Genomic DNA, 13256 nt, shown 5'->3' on the forward strand with positions numbered 1-13256 from the left:
TGATGCACCCATAAAAAAATGTACACATAAAATGTAACCTTTAATATGGTATTAAAAAAAAAAAAAAGTATTAAAAAAAGACACAACAAATAAGTGAACAAACACAATAGGGATGTGATTAAAATTAACTGACGTATGCACATGATAGTGCAGAAATCACTCAGCAGTATATGTGTACCATCAACGACTTACAAACAAGCTTGATACATGTGAAAAACACTTTCATGATACTGATCTCTTAAATTGTTCAATTCACCTATAAGTTCAGGGCTCTGCCTGATCTAAACTAACAGACTTGAATTACAGTTTCCATCCTCTTTATTTATCCGTCTATGGTATCAAATTTACAGCCAGTGACAAACGCTGGGACTCATTAATTATGTGTATTATGTGACGGCATACATCTATATGCACTAAATCAGGCATGTCCAAACTGTGGCCCTCCAGCTGTTGTGAAACTACAAGTCCCATCATGCCTTGCGATAGTTTTGCTATTAGGGAGTGCCAAAACTGTGGCAAGGCATGCTGGGATGTGTAGTTTCACAACAGCTGGAGGGCCATAGTTTGGACATGCCTGCACTAAATAAATGTTGGTTATACTTGTATAAAGAGGACCAGAGACAAGTGTTTACTAGCTACTGTAGAGGTGGACATAATATTGGCACCACAGTTGCCCAAACATAGTATCCATGGAATCTCACGAGTAAAAAGAATTAACAGTCTGTTACAATCCACGAGATACATTTATCAGCGGTATAATATATCCAACACAAACCTGAGGCAGTTACTGAATACACTATCCTCCTAACGTGTTTGCTGGAGAGCAGGTTATTATTAATTAACCCACACATTGAATGTATAATCAGGTGTGGTAACAGGAGTGATTTCTGTAGCATTTAATTAACTAGCACTATCAAGCGCCCACGTCCATTAATTTTAATCACATCCCTATTGTGTTCGATCCACTTATTTGTTGTGTCTTTTTTTTTTTTATACGTCGCATTTTTTTTTTTGAATACCATATTAAAGGTTACATTTTATCCTAATAAATATTAATTATATATATAAAAAAAAAAAAGGTTACATTTTATCAAATCTGTAGGTGTGTATCCAGCTTTAGCATTGAAGATTGGAGTTCAAAACCACTGGTGTATAGTGTACACTGCAAATGGTCTGTAATTAATACCTTCTATATTGGATCAGCTATAATGACTGGACACGTGTTCCCTTTTGTGTTTTCTCTTCAGGTTTGTTATTGAACTCTGTGAACCCATCCAAGTGAAGCAGCTTGACATTGCAAACTACGAGCTCTTCTCATCCACACCGAGGGACTTTCTGGTTTCTATTAGTGACAGGTGTGAATCCTATTTCTACATTTATTTGTGCTAGATTATGAGCACTACAGCAGCTGATCAAGTGTAGCGTTCATAATCTAGATTTATTTCTGCTTATTGATTTCTAGGAACAAGAAGTAACAGGTCTGCAGCTTTCTGTTCAGCTAGTAATGTGTGTTCACTTATAGTAGGAAAAAGAAAAAGCAATGAGATTTATTTTTTTGTAAGTTTAATATTTGTGCCCAGATCTCAGTTTAGAGGGCAGAAGTTAAATGTAAGTGTGGCTCATCTACGTTTTGGGAGAAATAGAAATATTCCCTGTCTTTGTATCGCAGGTATCCCACAAACAAATGGGTAAAACTGGGCACTTTCCATGCAAGAGATGAAAGAACAGTCCAAAGTTTTCCTCTTGATGAGCAGATGTACGCAAAATATGTCAAGGTGAGACTAGTTCCTATGGCTTTTAAATATTGCTTGCCCTTGTCATTTTAGCATCCCGTATCTGTTTAGCAATGGAAACCATAAAATGGCCACATTTTTTACCTTGATTTGGAGGGTGTCTGAAAACATTAAACTCCTTTAAAAAAAAAACTAAATTAGCAAACGTCATCTTTTAATGTACACTTGAATCGAGTAGTTGGATATTTAATTATATTTTAAGTTCATATAGAGTACTTCTGTGTATCTGTTTTATACTGTATACCAAGTTGAAAATAAATGTTTTGACTATGTAAAATTTAATTTGAAGCGATGGCAGAACTTTATTTCCCTCTATCTGCTAAATCCAAAATATATACCCTCATATGCTCTTGGACAGGAGAGACTACTAAACTGACCCATATTTCTTCTGTTCTGTAGTGATCCTGCTATGTGTGTAATTATGTATACAGTGTATAGCGTTACCCACATACCAAGTTCCATTTTGGCCATATTCTTGTTATGTATTTTTTGTGTATATTCTTTCAGTATATTGTGAACCTATAGAAATAATTGTGTAGGATATAGGTGAAATATAGTGTATATTGTACAACTGATGTTCAAAACTTGAATTTGCTGTGACTTAAATCTATTCAGCATAAATTACAGTTAAAGATAAATACAGGTGCCATTGTAAACATAGGTAACCAAAATGTAATATCTGTAATACAAATTGTAAAGAACTGAAGTGCTTCATAATTAGGACTGTTATGCAGTAAATCCTCTGGAGGTCCACTGCTTTTTTTATTGATGGCTGTCTTACTATCTCTCCAAGTAGTTGCTTAATCTACTACTGTACCACACACACACACACACACACACACACACACACACACACACACACACACACACACACACACACACACACACACACACACCTCACCAAACACCCTCTCCTATCCACAAATGTGATGTCTGTTTTGTATATACTTTTTGGATACATCATGAAAAGATGGCACAGGTGTTGCTGCCATCTTTCAAGGGTTTGCATAGATAATAGAACTATCAGCAAATGCTAATTATCTTTTCTTTCTGGTAAAGCAACTGTTACATAGTCCGTTCTTTTTAAAACTGGCGATTTGCTTTCTTATACCGGTTGAGTCTCCCATATCCGAAAATGTCAATATCCAAAAATATTTAAGCGTAACTGTCATAGTGATACCTTTAATTGCTGCTGGTTCAGTGTAAACAAATTTGTGTAAACAAATTTAGTTTTTCATACAATATTATAAAAATATTGTTCACCTTCAGGCTGCGTATATAAGATGTGTATGAAACCATAAATACACTTTGTTTAACTTTGGTCCCATCAAGAGGATATCTTATTGTTGGAAATATTTCTTATCCCTAGCAATTAGGATATGGTAGACTCAACCTGTACTTACTCTGTGTCTGGTGTATCAAACTGATAAAGTTGTAGTATTTTGTATTTTATTGGTTTTCACATAGACACATTAATACCACTCTACTGTTGATTTAATATAATAAAATGCATATGAATAAAATAAGATTCTCTGGTTATTTGGAACCTTTCCAAAAGTTGCTGCTTAAAACTATTCGTCCAGTGACTGCTAATGTCAATAATGGCTAATAATTATTGTATTTTATTAAATATTAACAAAAATATTAGTGTCTAAAGTAACAGTGATCAAGAGCTTCAGGTCTTCGCAAAAAATAGGGATACTACAGACTTTCAATACGTTTATGTGAATACAAATACCTAAGCATGCATATCCCTACCCTATTTAATGAAAAACCTAGGTTACTAGACTTATGGTGCTTGATAAAATCTCCTGTAGAGATAAGCGCATACAACAAAATTTGGGTTTGAAAAGCCCATTGAAGGTTCTTGGATCATTTCTTCAGGCAGTTTTTTTTTTTTTTTTAATTGCTTACTCTTGTTCAGGGATAGCCAATTCCAGTCCTCGAGAGCTACTAACAGTTAACATATTCCAGGTCTCCTCACAGAATCATAAGTGAAGTAATTTGCTCCACCTGTGGATCATGTATAATGAGTGCACCTGTGCCCCCAGACATTTTTCATTTGTTAAACATTGGGTGCTTTTATTGACCGGAATGCTTCGTGGATAATTGAATTTGCCCCAATGTACGAAGTAGTAAAGGTTTTTTTTTTTTCTTCCTATAAATCAAGTGAAGTCTGCATCATTATTTTATCATATATGCCCAAGTGACGTATTTCTGGCACTGGCAACCAGATTGTGTCCAAATATATATATTGATAATATTTGGACTTCATGATACCATTGAATCATACAAGGGCCAGTGACAACAATTCTACATGCTACATAAAGTCTTTTGCCATATTTCACAGTGGGTAGAAGGTTGTGTTCTTAATTTGGATCCTTATTCTCCAAATAATTGGATAATAGCTTTAAACTTACATTATTACAGTACATGTTTTACCCCTTTTACACCACTGCAAAACCCCAGGTTTTTGCCTCTTTGACCCTGGTCGGCGATGGTGTAAATGGGGTAGCTTAAAAAAAGCCAATATGATTGGCCCACCTATCAGTGGGCCATGTTCTGTTACTGTATTGTAATCAGTACTGCAATTTTCATCAGCAGAACATTCGCCACCCAGTGGTTAAGCTTTTTATTGCATGCCATGGCTTCTCTTGTTTCTTAGCAGCAGACAAACACAGGTTATAGTAGTATGTTTCACAACTAGGATTCCTGAATGCCGCAAAGATTTAAAAGAACGCATCTGTATATAGTTCTTCAAATGAATATTGCCTACATTCTGTTAATTTTATTTATAAAATTATTTTCTCCAAAAGGACAAAATGCTCTTTACAATAATTATGAATAGTTGATTCGCTTTACAGGAATGAAAACAGAATATTTGATTTGCAAAAAATATAGAAACCACAAACATAATACAGAATTTAATCAGTCATTTCAGGCCATAATTTCCAAGAATTATTTTATCCTGCCCATGCAGGTACCAAGTGAGGCAGTCATCTTGCAGGCACTAGCTAGGTTACATTGGGCAAAATAGGCTTATACAATGTGACACATAATGGGGGTGCTACAGTATATCAAAGTTAATGTTGAGTAGAGTAGCGGAACCTGACTTTCCTGAAGCTTTGTTATAAAACCTAATTCTACTGGTTAAAGCAAATAGTTCCATACAGGAAAAAAGGAACAATACTGATGCACACTCTAGGTGCTAAGAACACTGATAGTAAAAATAATTTTGACTAACCTAAAGTATAATTGAAGTTCTTCGCACAGATTAGAAATGTTAGGGACCCATCTAATGAAGTTCACCTGGACGCGGTGGATATGCCAACATATTTGCCCAGATGTGTGCTAAGAACTTCAATTATAATCCATGTTAATTGTAAGTGTTTATCAAAATTATTTTTACTATCAGTGTTCTTAGCACCTAGTTTGCCTCAGTATTGTTCTTTTTTTTTCCTCCCTGTATGTTACTAGAAGCCTTAACTTGGTGGCACCTCTCATTATGTTTAAAAATATGGTGTGCAGTCCAGTCCCCCCCCCCCACCCTCTTAAAGCAAATAGTTCCAAAATAAAACAATGTATAATGTAATCCCGCTTTCACATCGCTATGCCGGGTTACACTGATCCCCCATTCTATGCAGGGCAACCCAGGTTTAACTCCTGCTGAATTGCCGGGTTGGTCCACCCGTGTTTATATGTTTGTTGCTTTCACACCGCATCACATCCCGGTTACAACTGGGCATTAAGCTGTAGCATGCAGGAATGGGCTTGTACAGAAGGCATGGTAGTTGCTTTGCTTTATTTGTTTGCTCCACACCAATGTAACCAGGATAGATATCCTTTTACTGCTGTGTAGCTTTATTAAATATTTGCAAAACATTCTCACTAAAGCTTTGTACACACTATGTGACGGAGCCTCTGTGCTGAGCAATGTACATACATGCTATGCACCAGCGATGGCTTTTCTTATGCTTACTCGGAAAGACAGCGCATGCATTTTCTATCTAAGCGTGCGATGATGAGGCGCGGGACTGCAATCCCTGCTTACTTTCTAAGTGTTCTAGACAGTTTGCTTACAAAATAGCCCAAAATCGCTAAATGTGTATAGGCCTGAAGACCTCTCTTTATTTTTATATAAGGTCTGTATTTTTAAATTTAAAAAATACCCACCCTATAACAAGAGTTACATAACAATGGGCCTACTTCAGCAGCAGTTGCAGTTTTGCTAAAATGGCAAAACTGCAGCTGCTTTCTCTCTCATGCATGTGGCCCTCTGCTGCAAATTGCCATTTTTGGGTCGCGGACATACTGTACCTGTGCTGTCTGGCTTGTGTCCTGAAATTGCTGCCTCACCGCTGCCCTTCAAAATGCAATTCAATGGTTTCCTTCCAGGATGCAATCGCACTTTGAGCTTGACTGCAATTTCTCACTTCTGTGGGGCTTTCTGAATTAGCCCCAATATCACATTGGCTCTCCCCTCATTTGAATACACCGGGAAAACCAGTTTGAAGCCTATTTGCTGTAGTCTTTTAAAAATAAAACCATGTTTCCTTAAACATTTCATTCTTCATGACCTAAATACTTTAGGTGAAAGCTTTACTAATAAATGCAAAACACTACAACTTTATAATTGTATCTGCCTATTGTTTCTCTAATACTCCTTGTTTAAATGCTGATTCTTTAGAAATGGCTCGTTGCATGTATCTTGTTTCTGTACTGACACTTGTTTTTTCTTTTTCCTTGTTGCTTCAGATGTTCATCAAATACATTAAGGTTAGCAACCTTCTCTGAATGTTTTCTGTACAGTTAATGAATGCATGGCGAGGGGTGCTTTCAGATCTCACTAGAACAAATTCATTTGCTTGTAGGTGCAATTACTTAAGCATAATGATGCCTTTCTTTACAACAAGTTTGCAGTTTGATTTGACTTCCTGTATTCTCTAGGTGGAACTGATCTCTCATTTTGGATCTGAACATTTTTGCCCATTGAGTCTGATAAGGTAATGTGGAAACCCTTGCATGGTTATTGTGAGTTATTCAAGTTAACAAGATCTCACTCACTTGTGCTCCTCCCATATTATTGGTCGAAGTTATATCCTGACCTGTGCAAGCTTGCAAATTGTTTAGCACTGTTTGTGAAAAGTAGCTGGTTCTGCAATCGGCTGCAAATCCATTCACAAGCAGCTTTTAATTTTTCTAATGTGAGCCCAGGACTTGGCGGCTGTGGTAGAAACAGTCGGATCGGGGCTGGAGCTGACGTTGCACAAATTCCCACCCAAATGCCTGGGCACGTCTGTGTTTTTCCTGACAGTCCCAGAACAGGGCCTGTTATTACTCACAAGCACCGACATTCTGTAATTCAACTTGCATATGACCAAGTTTGTTTCTCACAAGATGGCCTCCGGTATGTGTGCTACAATCTGTTTGCACGTATATGTTAGTCATCTGACCTGCCAAGTTGCAGCCGTGCGATCAGGTTTGAATAACACGAAAAGTAGCATATTTGTCATTTTTTGGGAGGTGTTATCCTTATAAAACAGTATATCCATTTTCACAACAGTATTTTTTCTATTTTGAATGTGGAATAAAGTTTTGTTTATCAAAGTTCTTAAATAAGTTTTTAGCAATTTTTATTGTTTTATTTTTGGCCACTATATTGCATTTCTTGTGCCTTCGAGATTCCCAGTTATTACCAGACATGCCCTGCAAAAGTCCTGGGTAAATAAATACTTTGATCCTCAGCCTTTGATTTAAATTGTTGGCTTCCATCAAATTGCAGTGTAATAATGGCTAACATAGAAGTTTATTACTAATAAATAAAATAAGGAAATTGTTAAACTTTTCTTTATTTAAAAGTTTTTATTCTTTTTTTTAACAAAGAATTTTTATGAAGGAATGTCACTGTGTATGTACTGGAGGCATCTTGAAATGTCACTGTTCTTTCTCAGCCTACTGGTGTTTTTTGGAAGCATTGTCTAGAACAGCCGTTGCTGCATACTGTATGTGGATGAAGTTCATTGAATTAGATAATATGCAGGTTATCTGAAACTGAGTAGCCATGGGTGTGGAGAGAGATGTAGAGGGAGGTAATAAAGTTTGAAGACTGTCACTTTATGTATTAGTTTGTGGTGTGTATTTATGAGCTAGACAATTAACCCACTAACATTATGTTTCCATCAACAACGCAAGTACAATTGGCATGTGAAAAATGCATAGGATGCTCTACATACATTAATTTGTTATGCACTCAGTATGTACTTGTTACTCTTTGTTTGGATCGCATCGATATATCGGCCGATATCACATCTGATATATCAGGCGCCGTGAAAATACACAAGTACCATTTAAAGTAACAATAATTTATTTGGTGATTCACATATCCAAACGTTAATGCAGAAATGTAAACATTAATGTGGAATTGAACCACACCCTGTCTATAAGGACACGATAACCGCAGCAATAAAATAGCAAGTCCCAGTTACATTTTGTCACTCAATAAACAGTGAAGCGCATTGTATTGTCTTAATCCAAAATAGGAAGACAGCGCATTTACAATCATCCTGCAGTGTCAAAAAGTCACAGCTCTGATACATTATATAAATATAAACACTTTGTATAAATAAAAGAAGATAAAGTGTCTCAATTGTTACAAATGCTGCTGTGACAATATTCAGTAACTTGACAATAATAGACTGTTATAAATTCTGTTAATATAGGAAGGATATCCTATTTAACATAACGGGGGATTAACCAATATAATAAATACATGTAAACTGTTTATTCGAGTTTCCACATCTCATTTTTTTAATCATGACTTCTCATTTCTTTTTTGCACATCTTCACTATTGTCTTATTCAAGAGGGTGAAATTTCTCCATCTCCTTTCTTCTTCTCTTATAGTGAATCGTTATATGGGAGAAGGGTAGCACCACTTCCTTGTAAATATACAAATTTTAAACTATTATTAAACAATGGTAAAGAAAATGAAAATATAACTCATAAGAAGGAGCACTCTGTGCGGAATTAAAAAAACGTTCTCCTTCAACTAACCCGCTAGAAACTTAAATTAGAGCTACACACTGAAAAATTGCCAACTAATGGGAGCTCACAACCCCCTAGAAAATTAAATTAGAGGTACACACTGAAAAGTTGCCAGGGTCAATACTACGTGGTGTGTGTATGAATTTAAATTTGGATGTACACCCCTGTGGAAGGAGATGTTCATTTTTAGTTTACTATCCATAATGTGCTTAATATTTGGTCTACTTCGTTTCTAACTGAGCTTTTTATCGTTTGGATGTGTTCTACATATCCTGAGATAGTTGTGGTATCTGTTTTTAACCTAGAAATGTGTAAAGAAGTGACTGTTTACATGCAAATATATTAACATATAGTTCTTAAACAGAACAGACGACCTGAACTAACATTAAGGGATCAAATGTAGGTGTAAATGTTGTTTTCGTTCTTCACATGTGAATGAAGCCTGTTGATGGATTTTACACATTACCTTTAAACCAGTTCTGAAATATTTGCCTTTATCCGGCTTTGTATGTGTGTGTGATATTTGCATAGAAGCTAGTTTACAGAAGCTTGTGGCTTTTTCTGGATTTTTTTTTTTCCTAGTTCCTTCTTTAAAGTTCTATGCATGCTAAATGCATACCTCCCAACCAGAGGGGCTGGGGGCACAGCCGGCAGCTCACCAAGCTGCTGGGCATGCTCCCAAAGGGGGCGTGGCCTTGACGGTGAGCTGCGTTTATAGACCACTCCCCTTCCATTAGGCCATGCCCCCAAAATTTCTGGCATGCCTGCGGTGCACATGCGACTGTCCCGGGGCCAGTGCAATAAAAGTTGGGAGGTATTTAACTACTTGAGTGGTCTGCCCAGACATTTTATGGGCTCAGCTGCACTGCCGCAGCGGGCTGTCCCGGAAAATTTCCGGGTATACCACTAAAATGAAGGTGTGCGCCAGTGGTATCCAGGTGTGCACCACTCACCTGCCCGGGCCCCCCCCAGTGGCCGCTCTGCTGTCCCCTCCCCTCAATCCCCCTCACCTCCAGCGATTGTACGCCGGAGCTCCCCAGCCCCCGCCGCCATTAGTACTAGTAATTGACAGGCGGCAGGCTTGGGGATGTTCGGGGGGACTTGGGAGAGTTCAGGCACCCGAGTCCTCCCGAGCCGCTGCAAAACATCCCAGAGCCTGCCGCCTGTGTGATCACTGGCAGGGGGCAGCGGCGGTAGGGGAGCTCCGGTGTACTAAAGCCGGAGTGAAGGTGATGGGAGGGGGGGGGGGGGGGGCTGGAGGCTGTGGTAGGTTCTGCTGGGGCAGGAAAAACTTGCCCTGGCAGGTTTGTCCTGCCCCAGCAAAACCCACCACTCAAGGGGTTAAATGATCACCTCCATTAATACATATAGGTGACAGTGTATGTTGTAGAAAGCACTAGGTCAGGGGTGGCCAAACTGGTCGTTGTGATCTATGTACAGTTCATGTTTTCTAGGCTGCCTGTGGATCTGTAGAACGTGCCTGGAATGAATGTAGCATATGTTTGAAAATTGCATTAATCATTACACCTGTGCACCATCTAGATAGTCTAGAAAATATTTCATAGATCTCAAGGACCAATTTAGCCAGCCCAGCATTAAGTGCTCATGTAAGTGTGGATGACCTTATCCCCTAGCAGCATCTTTGTGTATAATAATAATCTCTTCAAGTGTATCACAGTAAAGGTGGACCTATCAGCTAATCCTAATGTTGCATGTCTCTCAGGGTTTTCGGTACCAGCATGGTGGAGGAGTATGAAGAAATAGTTGACTCTCAGTACCAATCAGAGCGGCCAGAAATCTATGATGAAGATGAAGGTAGCATTATCCTCAATAATATTTTTTTGCGATTAATTATAGTACAGATTCATATCCCTATATCCTCTTTCATCCAAAGCATTAATATATCATCATTGATAAAATCTTGTTTGATTATGAAGCACAGACTTGAAAGAAAATATAGAAATACAAAGGAACACATAATCAATAGGTCTCATTGGTTTAGAGATGGTTATAGAGCATCAATAGATGTTATGACCATAAATACCTTGTACACATAGGAATTCATGCCTGCTAAACCGCACCCTGAAACAGCTACTAATACACCTGGGCCCTGGGAACAACCCGCGACTAGCACTGGTGTGAAAGGTTCCCGGGATTTTAACCCTGCTAGCTAGCAGGGTTGCTCCTGTGACCAGCCCGGGTTACTGGCTGGTGTGAAAGGAACTTACCCGGGTGGCGGATCCAGGCAGCGGCGGCTGAGTGCTTGTAGCGTTATTTGCCAGGCAGCGGGCAGAAAGCGCTGCTGGATTTGAACACATTTTGAAAAGACTGACCGGACACTCTCAGCCAATCAGCGTCCGGCCTGTCTTTTCTAAATGTTTTCAATTTCAGCAGCGCTTCCCGCCCCGATGCTCAGAAAATATCGCTACAATGCCCAGTCACCGCTGCCCAGATCCCTGCTGCCTGGATGCAACTGCCCCCTCACACCAGAAAATGCAGGGACTAGGGTGGTGTGAAAGGGGCCAACCCGGGAATGTCCCTGCTTGATCCAAGGACCATTATCCTAGGAAAGTCCCTGCATTTTCTGGTGTGAAAGGGGTATATTAGGTACGCAATCAGCACATTGTCAACCACTGGTTACCAACATATAATGCATAGAGTTGACAGGTAGTTTTAGCTCAGAACAGACTTTGGGATGTGTTCAGTAACCTGGCAGGTATACCGACATTAGTAGAAATGCCTAAACCCGAACCCTGGCAGCTGGCATCCTGATCGTAAGGAATCCTGGAAACTATAGTGTTTTGTCAGAAACGGCCATGGATTGTCGAGTTCACGGCTGTTTTCCATCAATTTGTTGGAGGTTTTGCCGAATTTCTGGAATTTCTAACACTCGACTTTTGGTAAATTGAATACCAACAGTCGAATTAGTGTGGCTGAATGTGTACGCACATCCCCCCCCATTGATTACAGCGGTCATCGCTGCGCATAATCGTCCAGTGTGTATGGTCCTTAAAGTTACTGATGTCTTCTTCATAGCTCTTGGAATTGAAAATGTGTGCTTTAACTCTAATAACTGCTAAATTACATTTAACAAACAAAAATGTAATTTTCATGTGCTGTGAATTCAAAGTATTTACTGTTTTTTGTCATTATCAGATTATCCAATTGACTTTAACACTCGAGATGATAAAGGTTCTAAAAATCTGCTTGGTTCTGCTACAAGTGAGTGATACTATAAAAAAGTACAATCTTCTCATTCAGTGCTGTATGTTCAGTTAATAAAAAGAGGCAATTCACTAACATATTTTCATTATATACAGTAGCATGTATATATTTTTTAATTGTACAATCTAGTAAGTCAATTTAGTTTGTGGTCTTGTTTGGTACCTGGATGGAGGACAGACAACGTCTAGATCGACATTTAATAGGTCAACAACATATGGTTGATGTTCTTCATGGGCAAAAGTCAACATGAAAAGGTTTTGTCGCATGTTGAATAACACTTATGTACACTTTTTCTACAGGTGTGGGATGTTCACATATCTTGGAACACTTTTCAAAATATTCAGATACAAATACTTTATGATCTCCTAGTGATTCCCTTTGCAGTCACTGCTTCCAAATAGTATTTAGAAAAAATAAATAAATGGAACTACAGTACCATGTTTGCAGTGATACGTGTGATGGAGACCGCTTTCTTTTGGGTTCACTCTAGAGATGCAGAATAGTAGAGAGGGTAAAAGGCACCTATTGGCACTTCTGTCAGTGGTCTCTTGCTCTCTTTGACTTCTAAAGCTCTGTGATGTGTTCCCATTGGCCTTTGAAGTCTGTTCATGCCAGAATTACCTAGCTCTATTATTTCCCTGTGAGGGGAGGGCTCATCCCCTTGGCCTTTTTTTATGTCAATGCAGGCAGTGTATTGGTCGGGGCAGTGTTTCAAAAGAGGCCTCTATCTTGAATAAGCCTTCCAAAAGTGGCAAGAATTACAGATAACCGACTCGTCTCTGTGTAACCATTATGATAATTGTAATAAGATTTCCAAGATTGGTATTTACAGTAACTGAATATATTGTTCTTGCACTTTTCATGCCACATTCACAAATGCGTTTATGTGATCAGCAGAGGTCCCATGTAAGAATACTGGACCCAGCTAAATTAATGCAGTGGTTAGGTTCCAGGAGGAAGAGCATTAAACATAGCAGTAGTTTCTTTTTGAAAGGGGATGGTCTTTCTAGAAATGTATTACAACAGTGAAAACCATTTGTCTGTGCAACTACCGGTAGTGGTAATGCTGTGATTTTTTTTTTTTTTTTTTACTCTGTGTATTTTATTATGCAATCTTGTAGGCATTGTCTTGAATATTGCTGTTGTATGTGTTTTGGGCACCTTGATTGTCGCTATGAGCTTAGCTGCTGAATGT

At 38.5% G+C, this 13256-nt stretch overlaps 1 protein-coding gene across 3 annotated transcripts in view; it reads left to right on the forward strand.

The window, feature by feature from the left end:
- SUCO (SUN domain containing ossification factor) overlaps positions 1-13256 on the forward strand; it is a 100258-nt gene that overhangs the window by 62821 nt on the left and 24181 nt on the right. For 2 of the 3 annotated variants that reach the window (XM_083157031.1, XM_083157033.1), the window contains 6 exons: positions 1248-1355; positions 1670-1775; positions 6549-6569; positions 6741-6796; positions 10560-10651; positions 11993-12058. In XM_083157031.1, the coding sequence (XP_083013157.1) occupies positions 1248-1355; positions 1670-1775; positions 6549-6569; positions 6741-6796; positions 10560-10651; positions 11993-12058 (449 nt within the window). The remainder of the gene's footprint in view (positions 1-1247; positions 1356-1669; positions 1776-6548; positions 6570-6740; positions 6797-10559; positions 10652-11992; positions 12059-13256) is intronic. The other variant, XM_083157032.1, reaches the window with a different exon arrangement.

The sequence above is a fragment of the Crinia signifera genome, chromosome 8, assembly GCF_055691185.1.
Source record: "Crinia signifera chromosome 8, ASM5569118v1, whole genome shotgun sequence".
Classification (NCBI taxonomy): Eukaryota; Metazoa; Chordata; class Amphibia; order Anura; family Myobatrachidae; genus Crinia; species Crinia signifera.